Source organism: Bombyx mori, chromosome 13, assembly GCF_030269925.1.
Source record: "Bombyx mori chromosome 13, ASM3026992v2".
In the NCBI taxonomy this organism is placed as follows: domain Eukaryota; kingdom Metazoa; phylum Arthropoda; class Insecta; order Lepidoptera; family Bombycidae; genus Bombyx; species Bombyx mori.
The window spans coordinates 10,703,800-10,721,358 of NC_085119.1; the positions used below are offsets into that span (position 1 = coordinate 10,703,800).

The 17,559-nt window shown below is 39.0% G+C and overlaps 1 protein-coding gene across 1 annotated transcript; it reads left to right on the forward strand.

Annotated features, from left to right (window-relative positions):
* The first annotated feature begins 4,155 nt into the window (after positions 1-4,155).
* Or-25 (olfactory receptor 25) lies at positions 4,156-10,766 on the forward strand. Its single transcript, NM_001111358.1, has 7 exons — positions 4,156-4,744; positions 6,800-7,001; positions 7,711-7,829; positions 9,452-9,531; positions 10,068-10,156; positions 10,265-10,331; positions 10,698-10,766. Exons 1-7 carry the CDS (start codon positions 4,156-4,158, stop codon positions 10,764-10,766), a joined length of 1,215 nt encoding a protein of 404 aa, NP_001104828.1.
* Positions 10,767-17,559: the final 6,793 nt, after the last annotated feature.

Sequence of the window (17,559 nt, forward strand, 5' to 3'; positions counted from 1 at the left end):
TCAGATCACCGATATATTCGGTTTGATCTCTCCGCCCGCTCCACAGTCGCGGACGTCCACGGGGACCACCCCCGTGGTGCGTCCCGGTCATTCCCCAAGTGGGCACTGAAGCGCCTGAATAAGGAGCTCCTGATGGAAGCCTCTACGGTGGCGGCGTGGGCGCCCATGCGTCCACACCCGGTCGAGGTCGAGGGAGAGGCAGGGTGGTTCCGGGACACGATGCGTCGCATCTGTGATGCGTCGATGCCCCGGATCGGCCCTCGACTTCCTAATCGCCAGGCGTACTGGTGGTCGCCCGAAATTGCGCAACTCCGCGTGGAGTGCGTTCGGGCGAGGCGCGAGTGCGCCAGGCATCGCCGCCGCCGCCTGCCGCGGCGCAACGATCCGATTGCGTTCGCGGCAGCAGAGGCCCGGCTGCACGGCGCATTCCGCGTCGCGCAGAGGGCATTGCAGCTGGCCATCAGAAGAGCCAAGAACCAACACATGGAGGGTCTCTTGGAGACGCTGGATGAGGATCCGTGGGGGCGGCCCTATCATATGGTGCGCAATAAAATGCGCCCATGGGCACCCCCGATCACGGAGCGTCTCCAGCCTCAGCAGCTGCGGGACATCGTCTCGGTGCTTTTCCCGCAGGAGCGGGAGGGATTTGTCGCTCCCGCTATGGACGCGCCGCCGGACTACGACGGCGAAGTCCCTGCTGAGGTGCCCCATATAACGGGGGCGGAGCTCCGTGTGGCCGTTCGCAAAATGTGCGCGAAGGACACTGCACCCGGCCCGGATGGCGTCCATGGCCGGGTTTGGGCCTTGGCTCTTGGTGCCCTAGGGGACCGACTCTTGAGACTTTACAACTCCTGCCTCGAGTCGGGACGGTTTCCTTCATCGTGGAGGACGGGCAGACTCGTGCTGTTGAGAAAGGAGGGGCGCCCGGCGGATACTGCCGCCGGGTACCGTCCCATCGTGTTGCTGGATGAGGTGGGCAAGCTGCTGGAACGCATTCTGGCAGCCCGCATCATCCAGCATCTGGTCGGGGTGGGACCCGATCTGTCGGCGGAGCAGTATGGCTTCCGAGAGGGCCGGTCAACGGTAGACGCGATCCTTCGCGTGCGGGCCCTCTCGGAGGAGGCCGTCTCCAGGGGTGGGGTGGCTTTGGCGGTGTCGCTCGATATCGCCAATGCGTTTAACACCCTGCCCTGGTCCGTGATAGGGGGGGCGCTGGAACGACATAGAGTGCCCCCCTACCTTCGCCGGCTGGTGGGTTCCTACTTAGAGGACAGATCGGTCACGTGTACCGGACATGGTGGGATCCTGCACCGGTTCCCGGTCGTGCGCGGTGTTCCACAGGGGTCGGTGCTCGGCCCCCTTTTGTGGAATATCGGGTATGACTGGGTGCTGAGAGGTGCCCTCCTCCCGGGCCTGAGCGTAATATGTTACGCGGACGACACGTTGGTCGTGGCCCGGGGGGGGGAGTTTTGCTGAGTCTGCCCGTCTTGCTACGGCTGGGGTGGCGCATGTCGTCGGCAAAATTAGGAGATTGGGCCTCGACGTGGCGCTCAGTAAATCCGAGGCCATGTGGTTCCACAGGCCCCGGAGAGTGCCACCTGTCGATGCCCATATCGTGGTTGGAGGCGTCCGTATCGGGGTCGGGGTGCAGTTGAAGTACCTCGGCCTCATTCTGGACAGTCGTTGGACCTTCCGTGCTCACTTTCAGAACCTGGTCCCTCGTTTGTTGGGGGTGGCCGGCGCGCTAAGCCGGCTTCTGCCCAACGTCGGGGGGCCTGACCAGGTGACGCGCCGTCTCTATACGGGGGTGGTGCGATCAATGGCCCTATACGGGGCGCCCGTGTGGGGCCAGTCCCTGGCCGTGGGGGTGGCGAAGCTGCTGCAACGGCCGCAACGCACCATCGCGGTCAGGGTCATCCGTGGTTATCGCACCATCTCCTTTGAGGCGGCGTGTGTACTGGCTGGGACGCCGCCTTGGGTTCTGGAAGCGGAGGCGCTCGCCGCTGACTATAGGTGGTGGGCTGAACTTCGTGCCCGGGGCGTGGCGCGTCCCAGCCCCAGTGTGGTCAGAGCACGGAGGGCCCAATCTCGGCGGTCCGTGCTGGAGTCATGGTCCAGACGGCTGGCCGATCCTTCGGCTGGTCGTAGGACCGTCGAGGCGATTCGCCCGGTCCTTGTGGATTGGGTGAATCGTGACAGAGGACGCCTCACTTTCCGGCTTACGCAGGTGCTCACTGGGCATGGTTGTTTCGGTGAGTTCCTGCACCGGATCACAGCCGAGCCGACGGCAAAGTGCCACCATTGTGGTTGCGACTTGGACACGGCAGAGCATACGCTCGTCGCCTGCCCCGCATGGGAGGGGTGGCGCCGTGTCCTCGTCGCAAAAATAGGAACCGACTTGTCGTTGCCGAGTGTTGTGGCATCGATGCTCGGCGACGACGAGTCGTGGAAGGCGATGCTCGACTTCTGCGAGTGCACCATCTCGCGGAAGGAGGCGGCGGGGCGCGTGAGAGACGCACAATCCCGCCGCCGTCGAGCGGGGGCCAGGGAGGCGGATCTCGCCCAAGCCCTGGCCCTCTAAGTGTTTCGGGTCCCCCTCACATGTCGGTCTGGGGACCGGCGAGGGGGGCCTAAGAAGACGACGTGCAAGCTGCTCTGCACGCGTTTTACGCAAGAGCATCCGGGTGATGGAAGGCCGGCTATCCTCGACCCACGCTGGTTCTGGCCCAGCGGGGTATTCCGTAGGGTAACCCACTCTAACCGGCGCCATCTAGGCGGGCTTCGGACAGTCTGCCGACCGAGAGGGCTGGTGGTCGTGGCGCCGACGACTGCCAGTCCGGCGTCCCGAGGGGGAGGGTGATGGGAGAGATGTGCTCCGCACTAAACGCTTCACTTTCCCCCCTTTGCCTTGTCATGAGTTCTGTCTCATGCGAGGTTTGGACGTTGGTTGTTGAGCGACAGGAGGTTTTAGTCAGTTCGACTCTGACATACCCCGCCCAGTATCCCCAGAACAGGGCGGAATTCCGGCGATTTCCTCCTGACCAAAAAAAAAAAAAAAAAAAACGCATTTTTTTTAATATTGTTTTTTTAGGACTAATGATTACCTAGAGAACTTATAGTGGATCAGGTGGATCGATTAGACCGTTGGTTATTGTGTAAGGAATATTGCGCTGTCGATTGTCTGACGTAATTTCTCAAGCTTTTATATTTGATGATTTGAAAACGAGAATTCTTATTTCGATAACTATGACATGGACGAGTTTAATTTACGCTAAATAATCTATCATTGCCACCCAGTTACTCAGTATTAATAAACACTCGATTTTGTTTACATAAGCTGCTAGTAAATCTTATAGGAGCAGGTGTAAATGTATCAAAGAGTTTAAACTTCAAAACCGTCTATTCAAAACAGTTCACTGAACAATAACAAATGATTTTAACGGCTTCCGGCAAAGGATTTAAGAAAGATAAAAATCAAGAAAAGTGAATAAAATTCTTAGCCCGAAAAGTAGGAACAACAATTTAATTTTACCTTTAGGAACTTTTAAAGATTAACATATTTATGATTGTCCTGATTTTAAGCGGTTACAGGCGCTTCTAATCTACATAATTGAGAGAAATTGACGCATGAGTACTTCGCGGTATAAAAAGGCACAACGGTGGTACACCCCCATGCGGATGTCGAAGACGACATTTTTTTTTTTTTTTTTAACGCTGGGGTAAACCGACTACACGAAACTTACGGTACCGCGGCAGACGAAGACGACCTACCACAAAACCTCAAAACCTCTAGGGTAAGACATAGCGATGTTGTTTTTATTTAAAAATAATTTCGTATACTCTTACTACCGACGAATGACGGGGTAGGAGCAGAGGTACCAACCATGTCGAGGAAGCGAGAGTAATAGTTCAACAAACAATAATGGGTGCTTCTTTAATTTTTCGTTTAATAACGTTTTTGAAATAACTGTTGATTATGTCATTACGAATAATTACATGTTTGTGAATAATGTCGTTTAATAGAGATTTGTAATTGCTTAATTACTAGCCTGAAAATTGTATTGACATCAAACCTTTATTTTGTCTAAAGAAATCTTGTATTTCGAAATAAAACTTCAGATATATAACGTCTCTGTTATAACAGAGGATAAGAAAATGTTCGAAAAGGCTTTGCGATCGGCCAATTTTTATATGAGAGTTATCGGTATTCCTACAGATATTAGAGACGGTAATCGGACCCTTATGGAGCGTTTGCGTAATCGTTGGTTTTACTGCATAAATTTTTTGTGGCTCAATACTGACGTTGCCGGTGAAATTACGTGGTTTGTTAAAGGCTTGTTAAATGGCAGCAGTACACTCATAGAGAATACTTATTTAATACCTTGTCTCACTCTCTGTATTTTGGGAAACGTCAAGACATTTTTCACGATAAAATACGCTAATCATATAATCGATTTGGTTGCTATTCTGAAAGATCTTGAAATAAAAAATAATGCAGCAAGGAAAAATGAAACTGAAATCGTTAAGGAGCGCCTGAAATTCTTGACTACGTCAAATAAATTTCTCTTATTTGTGATTGGAACTGGTATAATAGCATTTGGAATTGGCCCTCTAATGTTAACTGCATCCATTTACTTCTCGTCTGGAGACATGAAATTAAAATTACCCTTTTTGATTTGGTATCCATTTGATTCTTCAGATATTCGATATTGGCCTTTTGTGTATGTACATCAAGTATGGTCAGGTATGTCCAAACAAAATAACTATGTGATTTAACATTTATGTGTGTAACAAAAAAACTTGTTGGATATTTACCTGCAAAGTTTTCGGATTTTATGATTCAATACTTTTTTTATTATATATACACCGAGGACTATATATTTTTTTTCATTTTATTGTTGTTGTTCAACTTGTTCTCTCAATTTTTAATTATTCTAGTTTATTAAGATACAGCACCGTCCAGTTCGCTTATTCCTCTCCCTGCAAGGTTGCCTGAAATAGATCGCTTTCAGCGATAAGGCCGCCAATTTATATCAGAGACTATTAATTGTTTTTTAAAATGCTTACTCTGTACATATTATTATGGTGTTAAATAAAGTGTTATATTATTATATTATTATTCTAACGGCCCTAGTCGTAGTCTGACGTGTTTCCAAACTTAATACTGCAGTAGGCAATAAATTACTTTACATCATGCTTGCATGTTCTGCTGAGACACACATTGAACTGTCTGGAACTTCGAATTTCTAATCGAAGTTCCAGTTGTATTTAGAAGTCGTTTGTTATTTTTTTTGTAAGTAATCCCAATATTGGCCGGTAAATCTTGCATATAGCATATTTTATGCATTCGATTACGACAAAATCTACTAGAACACACAAGTTTGATTTAAAAACATATATAGCAAAGGAACAATGTATTGTGTATGCAATAAAACAGAATAGGAGCTCATAGCATGACAACAGCCTTATGAATAATGTCGTTGAGATTCCGATCTTATATCTAAGGGTAATGGCATTCATATTGTGACATCTGTGACTCCGTGACAACTAAGTCAGGTAGGGCTCGAGTCCGTTCACCCGAGAATGCGTTAACAATTAACTAAATTCCTCACTTATATTCGGCCAACTCTTGCTATTAAAAATTGGCAGGAGGAATCTAAAGTTTGTTTGATGTTAATTTTTTTTGTAACCGAGAGATTGCTTGCTGCCCGGAGACCTTTCTAGCTATATATAAGATCTTATTTAAGAAGACATCTCTCTAATATAGACGTATCTCTTATATGAGAATATATATAAGATCTTATTAAGATCGATTAAGACGTGTTTAAGGGCTTAGCTGGAAGGAGTATTTCGTTAGTAAATCCCAGCACCTCTGGAGGAAGCCACTCGGCCCCAGGGCAGTTGCTTCGCAAAACTATCAGATCGGTATCGCGATCCATTCCAAAGATATACCGAGAAACTACCTGTTGATATTATGGGTCACGTCCGTTCCCGTACGTATGACGTATGAGTACCGTGACCTGTGCTTTGGCGGCTAGCGTTAGAAATAGTCCAACGGTTATAGTTACATTTAAAACTATTAAGCCCACTGTTGTTGGTAGCGGATCATGGTATTTATGATACCACTACCAGTTTCTATTTATACCGCGATCTATTAATATTTTCTAATTTGACTAATAAGGGAAAGGTCTTAATGCAAAACAGCTGAGACCGACTTTAGCATTTATTGCGTACGGCTGGATTTATATTGTCGTGTGCACGAGCTTCGGTAACTTCATGATCTGAGTTCATCTGCGCCCTTTAGTCAAATCAAATAACCAGGAATAATTATTATCTATCTATATCTATATATATATAAAATGAATTGCTGTTCGTTAGTCTCGCTAAAACTCGAGAACGGCTGGACGGATTTGCCTAATTTTGGTCTTAAATTATTTGTGGAAGTCCAGAGAAGGTTTAAAAGGTAGATAAATGAATAAAAATGTTCGGAATTAAATAAAAATAACAATTTTGTTTTTCCTTTGATGTGTCCCCCGTCGGACGGATTCCTTTTGTTTGTTTTAAGTTTATTTTATACAAAAGTTTAGGTCTTTTATTTATCGATTGAGGCACTACGAAGTCTGTCGGGTCAGTTAGTTTTTAATAAAAAAATAGTTTTTAATAAAAAAGTATGATAAAAGTATTCGTAATAATATAAACGAATACGCCTTACGTATTCGTTTATATTATTACGAATTATTGTACTTAAATATACGACTGGCAGAAAAAGCTAATTTATAAATGTTTTTATTTTTTTCAGCCTGCATAGCTTGTTGTGCAGTTTACGGGCCGGATTGTTTTTATTTCACTTCTTGTACTTTTATTCACATACATTTTATTCATTTGCAAAATGATATTACAAATGTTATCGTGGAGTCGTCTCGGGCTCGTAAGAACGGTCTTTATCGCGGCTGTCATCAGGCGTTTTTGGAGCTGACAAACCGGCACAAAGATTTGATACGGTAGCGTAATTGTCTTTGTATTTAGGTAGATTTTTAATCTAAGATACCAAATAAGTAATTCTAAAATTATTAATATTGGCAGTCGAGCACGTGGGCTTAGGTCGTCCAGTGAGCCTGGAAGGGAACCATTATTACCGTCATTCTGCCTATTTCTGATTTGTGCCGAAATTCACGTTGTGGCGTCTATAAGCCCATACAACAAATGGCATCATTGGTAATATATGACACTTTTTACGTAAGGAACACGATTTAACAATCTGAAAGAAAAAAAAGATTTTTTTCAGATCAGTTGTGGACCTGCCACTTATCGATTGAGAGATTAGCACTGGAGTAATCATTGTATGAAAGTTGCTTTAAAAGTTGAGCAAACTACTCGTAAATCGGTTTATTAACTGTAGTTTTTAAGACCGTACTAACTAATTACGTATCCATGTTATTAAAAGTATGCTGTGTAATTATGTAGTTCTTTTTCAACCAAAGTACTGTGAAGTTTGCACAAAACAGAGGTGTCATATGCAGCTTAGTAGAATAGGGTTCCGATGTCCGCATAGAAACACTGTGAGGACTATTTTTGAATAAATTATTGTTTTTCGTCGAATTTATATATTTTTTGTACAGTTCAAGCAAGCTCTCTGACGCATATAAGTGTAGCATCGCAATGGTAATAAATTATGTATGTCATTAAAACTAATTTTAGTTTATATTTCAGGTGCGTTAATTTGTTGGAAATAATTTATTCGAAATCGACTTTGGTCAATGTAGTGAGCAGTTCTCTTCTGATATGTGTAACAGGATTCAATGTTATGGTAACTTTTTGTTGGTTTGCCGGTTTCAAAATAATTTTATTATAATAAGGTAGTTCGGCACACAAATTCATTTAACGGTTAGCGGACTCTGGAAAAGGAATAATCTTTAAAAGGGCCATGTGCTTTTATTTTTAAGTGGTTACTAGAGCCCATAGACATCTACAACGTAAATGCGCCACCCACCTTGAGATATAAGTTCTTAGGTCTCAAGTATAGTTACAACGGCTGCCCCACCCTCAAATCGAAACGCATTACTGCTTCACGGCAGAAATAGGCAGGGTGGTAGTACCTACCCGTGCGGACTCACGTAATTACGTAAATTATAATTTTGAGGTCCTACCACCTTTTTAAAAAGACCCCACAAAGCCTTGAGTTACTAGATGTTAATAGATTTTATAATATCAGTCAATAAGCTTTAATACGTACCATAAGACATGCAATAAATTAAAAATTTTCCAGAATTATGCATGGCTTATCGTGAGATTTAACGCTTGCTCCCTGCCTTTTCATATTAATTAAATTGAACTGTCCGGTCGTCAAGAGAACGCTTTCCGAACAAATAAAAGCTCTGAATTTTGACATTCATTTCAAATTGATATAGTCAGAGCGGGGGGCACACGATGCGTGGCGGCGCCGGAGCGGTGTCGCTGCGTCGTCTTACATAGATTTGGATTCTCGTCGTTCCAATAACGAATTTTGTCGGTTTACGAATCCATTTAAATGGATATGAGCCGCGTCAGAAAAAAGGATGTTGTCAAAAGTGAAAAACTCGACTCGACTAAGCATTTCTTCAGCAAATGCCCACTTTGCTCCGAAGTCGGCCTCTTTTATTTCCTGTGTTAACTGGAGCTTACTACTACTGGAACTAAGGATGCAGTTTTTAACCACTGCACGCGCACTGTTTACCCCGTGAAAAAGGTGACGTAATATGCACTTTCTATTGCGCCACCCTGTATCTATGGCATGCCCCCCCCCCCCCCCCGCGCTCTTATTCATTTTTAGAATAATTAGTCATTAGCTGGGCAAATAAACAATATTTTTGTATGGTAAATTCGACAGCCCTACCCATTAACATTTTTTGTTTTTCCATACCTACCATACCAGGCTATTCCAACAACGCCCGGACGGGTAAGTGGGCTCAACCTGAGAGAATTTGCTAACACTAGCCCTAGCAAGAGCAGTGCTTCGCAGAATCTTCCGCCGGATCGGAATCGCGACCTACTGAGAAAGAACAACGAGCGATAAGCTCAGTGGGCCATTTACATCGTCTGTTCAATCAAAATGCATTGTTAAAACTTTCAAAAATAGTGTTTAATACGTTTTTATTAGTTTGGTTTGTGCGTATGTTTGTTTGTATGTAACGGAATGACAATAGAGCGGACGGACGGACAGATGACGATACACCTATTTTTAATCTTTTATAACGACAAGCTCGCTCAGTTTTTTTTGCCACTTGCACCCAGGGCTTTAGGATAAACAGGATGGTAAGACAACCAAATTACATAACAAGTTGCTATCCTAATTTAACTCACTTTGTTTTTTGCATTTTCACAATAATTATATTTTAAAATAATACTTTTTTTACTTTGCGAAGGTTTTAGATGTACGTTATTTTACAGGCAATCGATTTTTTACCGCTAATAGCACCGTTTGCGTCTTTCCTGGCTCTTGGTCTGGTGCAAACCTATTTACTTTGCTATTATGGCGATACCATCATGTGCTCTGTGAGTACTTGCTTAAGCTCAATTTTGATAAAATTATTTTTGCAATAGATTACTATAATTAAGTAGACTTTAGACTAGAATTTTATGGTTTTGTGGTGTGAGCTTAGAATAGCATCACCCCATCTCTTTCCGTAGATGTCTTAAAAAGTCTTCGATCAACAATAGTGATCGAAGTAAAAAGTGAACTGATGCATCAACCGGAAAATGGGCCGCATCGTTTTCTGAGTATTACATTAGCGTATTGCGGTCTCCAATCGGCTTTTTCTAGTCACAGAGCGTAGGTACTGTAAGGCCATCTCGTCTATTTCTACCGGAACTAAGTTATCACAAGATCATTTAAACCTCTGCAAAAATACCCGAAATGCAAAAATGGTTTTATGTGGAAAACAAAGAGACAATGAACACATACAAGAAATAGTGAGGTGTCCTATTGATTATATGTATCTCTATGCTTGCAGTTCAAAACTGATTACAAAATAATATCCATATATTGGCTATTATGATTGACTGATATTGTTCGCTATTTTTGTTTTTAGAGCACTGAGGTTAGTGACGCAGTATATAATAGCACTTGGTACGGTACGAATATTTCACAGATGAGGGATTACTTATTTGTAATGAAAAGGTACGAGTATGTTTTCGTTTATATTATGTTCATTTTTAAAAAAAACATCACTAAACTATATCACTAAACTAAGATCACTAAGCTATATTTTGTTATATTTTGTTTTAGAGCTCAGAAGCCGTGTAAACTGACAGCGTACGGCTTTTCTGATGTCAACTTGAGGACTTTTTCACGGGTAAAATTCATAGACCTATATAGTATCATACTTCAGTGATAAAATTATTTAAAATTTTCCTTGATGTAAGAGAGTATAATTTTTTTATCTTCTATTTTTTGTTACTTTGTAAATAAAACTCTTCTGGTTAAATATATGTATAAACGAAATGATTGAAATATATAATTATAATTGTGTGAAAACTTAATTGAAAACCAATACTGTGTTTAAGTTTATTTATGTGATATTTTGCCTCAAAAAAATTTTCGTATTACAAGTGGTACCATTTGACCGTAGGATTATGATATAAAATAATAAGTAAGACTTCTTATGCATGATTTTAAGTTAGAAACATTAACAAATCTAATCCACTCTCCTTCGTTTCAGATTCTGAGCACAGCTTGGTCGTACTTCGCCTTGTTGATTACAATTTACCGTGGCAACGGTCAGCAGTAGCGAACTAGGTTAAAGTGCATTTCCTACACTAAGTAGTTAATCTTGAATTACATTAATAGTTATGCGGCATACTTTTTATTTTAATCAAAAACTTTAAGGCTGTTATTTTAATCACAAACTCTAATGTTCCTGATAAATATACCTATGCATGTTAATGAAACTTTTGGAATACAATAAAGACTTAATTATTTTGAAATTAACCAACCATTCAAGTAATATTTTTAGATAATCACGGTAACGTACATATAAAACGTTAATTACTTACTGATCTAGGACGAAAACGAAAACTGTAAAATGTTCGAAATATCGGAAAAAATATAATTATAATAAAAAGCGAGATAAAATTTTAATGTACGACTTTTGAACACCAAAGAAAGTACTATATGGTAACGTAGCTTCAAAATTTTAAATCTCTCAATAACTAATTGCTGAAATGCTTTCCGAGAATGTATTAAAACATTAAGCACCTACTGTTCAAATGGACTATTGTCCGAAACAGTTAAACACAATGATTTATCGGTAGCCAACAGATGTCTCGGTACCGTAAATGGCTTAAAAATATTTGCTTACTGCGAACCTAATGAGTATCTTCATCGGCAAATATTTAAAGACATTGTGTTGTAACTTGTAACCTAGATTAGTCAAGTTCTATTTGAAGGTTTCGATGGATCAACGTTTTATTAACTGAATGGTTGATTTTCTCAAAATAGATACCGCTTATACGAGATACTGTTGAATATTATATTTCGTAAATGAACTAAAAAATTAAAATCAAAATTGCTACGAACTAGCTTAAGTCTGTAATTTCATGCGATCCTTAAATTTAATAAAACTTCTTTTACCTACTTCTTCGATACAAACATAATAGCATCTAAACTTAAAACATCGCTGCAAACAACATCCGATTTGGTACAGTTATTTTAGGGATAAGCTTGCACAAATTCCGATCAGTTAAGAGATCATTTTGTTAGCAATTAGGTAGTAAATAAAAGTTTAAAAGCTATCACTCAATTTTCTCTACAGTTATGAGAGTTCACAAATTAACTTGGATACAGCAGGTGCACACATCATTAATTAGGTTTGTGTTCACCGGTTACGTTATAAGTAGGCGCGTCACTGTAATTAACTGAGGTGTGACCAAATTGGTGTAATTTTCATTGTTCAAACACGTGGGGGATTTGTAATCAAAGTTGACATACGACGTGTTGGGATACACAGCTCGAGTGGGTACCCTGTGGTGATTTAATGAAAGCTATTTCATACATCTCTGTATTACAATCATTATAAAGTATAAAAAAATAAAGTCATGCCTTTGTTATTGAGTATTACAATATACAAGCGGACCCGGCGAACTTTGTTCCGCCTTAGAGACAATAAATGAGCAGACTTTTGATTTTATCAAGGTCAAATTTTTAATTTGATAATTAATGTAAATTAAAAAAGCAAGTATTTTAATGATTCCTTATTGGCCGTGTATTTTAGTTGTTATTATTATATTTTCTTGTTCTTTTATAGTCCTCTCACTCGCAATTTTTCGAATCCTAGTTGCATTACGGCTTCGTCGGGAAAGATTTGATTGTGTTGGTCGCGGAATGGCTTTCTTAATGATTAGGTACCTATCTCGGCACAATAAGTTAATAGAAACTCGAAACAAACACATCAACCGGTCAATTTCAAAATTTGACTCTATTCACTGAAGTATGAAACCAATTTTTTTTTTTAAGAGATTTTATGACCTGGTAACTAAGACCTTTAAGTCATGTCTTATTTTAATTTCTATTCTTCTTTTTATGAAAAATGATAATATGGAGTGAAATGAAATGAAATGATATTAAATGAAATGACGATGATTAATTTGAGGCCTTAATTAACTGGGATGAAATTAAATGAGATGAGATGAGATGAAATGATATGGAATGAAATATACCTAATCTCAGTAAAATGGTGGTCATTTACTGAGATTTTTTCAGTGTACTTTTTGGAGTATCCCGAGAAGTTACGTCCAGCGGCTTTGTTTTGTTTTCCCACATTTGTGCACTTTCACAGATATTAAACAGTTAATAAACCACCGTTATTACACATTTAAACCTGAAGAAACACTAAATAGACAAAATAAAACAAATCACACAACTTCACTCCTCGCGTTCCCGCCAAAAAGTCCTGAAACCTATACATATAATTAACCATAGAATATATTACGTTTAGCTGTCAGTTGCGTTTTGTTATTTCACATCAATTGCGTTTTGTTATACCACGTTTTATATCACGTCCCACGGGACCGTCACCAAAAATCCTATGTCCTTCTCCTGGTTATAAGCTACCTCCCCACCAATTTTCAACCAAATCAGTTCAGCCGTTCTTGAGTTATAAATAGTGTAACTAACACGACTTTCTTTTAAATATATAAGATTAGATTTCCCTTAAATAGATGATATATATATGATGCAAAACCAACCTATAAGTTATAATGTTTTTGAAATTATAGACAAATATAAGAATACATTTATCGAATTAGTTTCATCAAACAAAGTATTCATGGAAACGGCTTGTTTTTCTCCAAAATAGATGTAAGTCATAAATGTTTATCACATTGCTTCGATATAGGAGGTTGTATAAACAAGCGTATAAAATAAAATATATGTATGTACAAATACATAAATAACAAAATGCTATCTTGTTTGTTGAAAAATATATTTATTTGTAATTTTTATGCGTGTCAGTTATGTTCATCCCAACATGTAAAGATTTTTAGAATTGATAAAACACTAAATATACAATAATATAATATATTTTGAAATATTTTCTCATTATTTACTGTTCGTTTTCAAAACCATGATTTACATTCGTCGAAAGCAATTTTCTGAAGCAATAGTGAGCATATGTAGCTGGTGTAACGGATTATTATAATAGTTTCAATACTTTCTGCACACATAATATGTAAATGTTTGTTGTTTGTTTTCTGTTGAATTGCCCATAGTTTGTTCAATATCAAATGATGTTCAAAATCCCTAATTTTATTTATTCGGATTTAAATCCTAGAAGTATTTCTCTGCCATGTCTGTCCCGCACATCAAGCTATATTTAACAAACCCTAGTTTTATCTAGAAGATTTTCCAAATTAATTTAATATAATTTTAAAGGGTTACAGTAAATTAAATTAACTGTTGTGTAAAGAAGTTAGATTGAAAACATTTTTAAACTGATCTAATAGCAATGCTAATGTGTAAGTGTTACCAAAATTGCAATTCACATTTCGGCTGTTTTTTGGAGCACGTAAAGAAAGATTTAGGCAAGGAAACGAATGGTCATAAATTAATAAAGCGCATTGGTTATTTCATTGCTTTGAGTCATCTTTACGTTAGCATCGATTTACAAAGATCTCGCCGAATCACTGCTCAGTATCATCTAGAAACGCGTAAACTATCCTCAAAATGTTATTGTAAGCATTCGCTTACGCAAATATATCGGCAATAACACGGAGATATCGATTCGAGCGTCGACGGTAGATCTTTTGATGTTTCAATGCTAGTTTACTATCGTCTTCAGGTTATTATTGTTTTGATTTCGTAACACTAATTCTTTGGAACGCCTTTTAATTTTGAAAGGCTAAAATTAATTGATTTCAGTTTTGTTAAAAATGATTAATGTTTCTTTCGATCGAAATATTAGGCACTAATTAATAAACATAATTCAATTTAATGACAATATCATTTTTAAAATTAATAAAACATCATAGGGAGTCGCTAGTTATAGGCGTCATTAAGAACTCATGGTTTAAGAATGAAATAACTCAATACGAGTATATTTTATTATTTGTTAAAATTAAAACAATAATTATGTTGTGTCATCGCATCTGCAAATAACATTAGTCGTCTGACATTTACAAATTCAAATGTAAAATAATTTAAAATTGAAAATGACAATTAAAAAACTAGGTAATCATGTTTTTTCCAGGATCTGGGATGGACGAAGCAGTTGTTTTTATTATTTTAACTCAAATAGAAACAGTCTAGTATTTTTTTTTATTTATGACGAAACAGGGCACGGTAAGCTATTGTCTGATAAAAATAAAACATGAACTTCGTCTATGGACTTATGAGAGTCGTTGACATAAAAGCTGCACGACCGAACTTTTATATTAAACCGACCGGATGCCACGACCATTTATATGCAATAAACTCTAGTCCAAAAGAACGTCGACTTTCTTGCAAAGATTACGCTACTGTATCAAATCTCTTTTGGGTCATTCATATGGTAATTTTATGGCTGGTTACCTTCTTCAGAACACAGACTCTTGGCGATTGTTATGGTTGGAGTCTCACATGTATGTTTTACCTAGTTTCAGTTTCTCAAGACTATTCGTTTTTTTGGTCGATTTATTTATTCAACGGATGTATCTGCGTATTATGAAATACACACACATAACATACATAACACAAAAATAACAAAAAGTCTCCGGGGATTTCAGTTTTGCAACTGGAAGCGTATCTATCTACTATTATATTTTCAATTTATCTGAATACCAAGTAAACTGAAGCGTATTTAAGAACGCTCACGGCGGGTAGTCCGCTACTAATGTATTTATGTTGGCATCCTCCTAGCATTGTCGTAATGAAATAGTACACTAGTATTATTTTCTACTCTGAGTTTAATAGACATTATTTTTGGCAAGGAATACTCTTATTCGTCTGTCGTTGTTTCTGCCAAACAAAAGATATAACGAGGTCACCTATAATTAATGACTCTGACCTAAATTGGAGTACGACAATTTTATTAATGAAAATAATGTTGTCTAAGATATTTAATGATGAACTGCCAACGATAAGACGATTTCGTTTCAGTTTTGTTTAAATTCTTGTATTGTGTAAAGCAGTGTTTTTGGAAAGGATTTCTCATAATCTTATAACTAATAAGAAAATATAGATAATTTCTGAAATTTTTTTGAAAACAACTTTTAATCTTATTAGATTTCCGATTTTTCGATAAAAGTCAGTTGAGTAAATTTATTCGGCTCTCAAATTATGTTAAATATATTAACATTTTTACGTGTCTGTTTCTTTGGGATTATTATCTATTATTTAATTCTCCAGAATTCGACGCTTATTGACTTTAGAAAAAAAAAACTAAGGTAGGTCCGAAATGTATAATAGTGAAACAAGTATCATTCAATAATCAGACGCTTCTCCGGGAACGATTCACTATTCATGATCAGTGTAACATGATCACGACGGTAACCATTCTCTGTCAGGTGGGCAGTAATCTTATCTAGTTATAAGGGCACTAAAAAAATATGCCACCACATCTGACGGCAGCCCACGAATAATCCAACTCGGTAGAATAGCTTTCCTTTTGTAGCCCTTCACGTTTATTTTTCGTAAAAGCGAATATTATATTACGTCATCTATCAGCAAATAGAGGTAATTAAAGTAAAATGCGAATCATGATATTTCGCGCAAATGAGAGTTGCGGTATCTATGTAGGTTTTGTATGGCATTGTCCCATTTCTTTTTAATACACTTTTATTAGCTTCAGACGTATAGGAATCTTTGAGCGTGATTTTGACCCCTTCAAAAAGTCGGATTAACTCGAAAATTGGTATACTTACTAAGGACCGATGACAATTAAATATTAAAAAACAAATGAAAAAAAATTTTGAAAAAATTGAAATTAAAAAAAAATTAAAAATAAATAATAGTTAAAAAAATTAACAAAATACATTTTTATAGAAAATCCAACTAAAAATAGAAAGTAAATTTTAATAAATTTTAATTAAAAATAGTGTAAGAAGAAATGATTTTATTGTAAAAAAAGTGTGGGATTTCTGTGAATTGCTTAGGCAGCACTAAATATTGCATAAGGAGCTTTGAAAAATAACAATAACGATTGATGAACTAATAATATCTTTGATGCTTTACATAAAATGCTTAGTGATGTATACGAGTACTATCAACAATCAGATAGATCCCACAAATCACTAAAAGACGTTATGTTTATATTCCTTGTGAAATACGATTATTTGATCGGCCAGTGATAACATGTGATGCCTTGCGCATTTTTCTAACGCCTACATCCCGTGACAGGGCGCTATTAATCTTCAGTACCACGGACAGGCTAATAGGTGAGCTCCATCTTGAAACGAAAATAGCATGCGTTCTTGTAGACTGTTTTAGCAATTAGATTAGCTAAGTGAACAAACTCATCCAAAATTATAAGCTTAACTCTTCAAACTGGAAATCATGGTGGAAAAAATGGTGGATACACCCTATTTATAATTTATGCAGATATGATTTGAATTACAGGATGCTATGTCTTCATCGTGAAAATTCGTTTTTCATGGACACGAGCTACGAATGTACATCGTTTAAAAACTTAGTACTTGCTAGTCTGATTTAGACGCCAGCGTAATTGTGATCATCATCATCATCATTTCAGCCTATCGCCGTCCACTGCTGAGCATAGGCCTCTCCAATAGATTTCCAGTGTGACCGGTCCATTGCCACCTGCATCCAACGAGACCCAGCGCTTTTTACTAGGTCGTCGGTCCATCTAGTAGGTGGCCGTCCCACACTGCGCTTGCCAGTACGTGGTCGCCACTCCAGGATCTTTCTGCCCCATCGACCGTCCTCTCTTCGTGCTATGTGGCCGGCCCATTGCCACTTTAGTTCACTAATTCTACGGGCTATGTCAGCAACCTTCGTTCTTCTACGCCAGCGTAATTGTGATGCTTGTTATCAATACCTACATTGCGCGTATCATCTCTGAGACGATGACGTTATTTTTCAGGCTATTACTT

Coding starts and splice junctions, on each gene's coding strand:
- Or-25 (NM_001111358.1), top strand. CDS start 4,156: ATGTTCGAAAAGGCTTTGCGATCGGCCAATTTTTATATGAGAGTTATC. Junction 7,002..7,710: donor CGGCACAAAGATTTGATACG/GTAGCGTAATTG, acceptor TTTATATTTCAG/GTGCGTTAATTTGTTGGAAA. Junction 10,157..10,264: donor TACTTATTTGTAATGAAAAG/GTACGAGTATGT, acceptor ATTTTGTTTTAG/AGCTCAGAAGCCGTGTAAAC.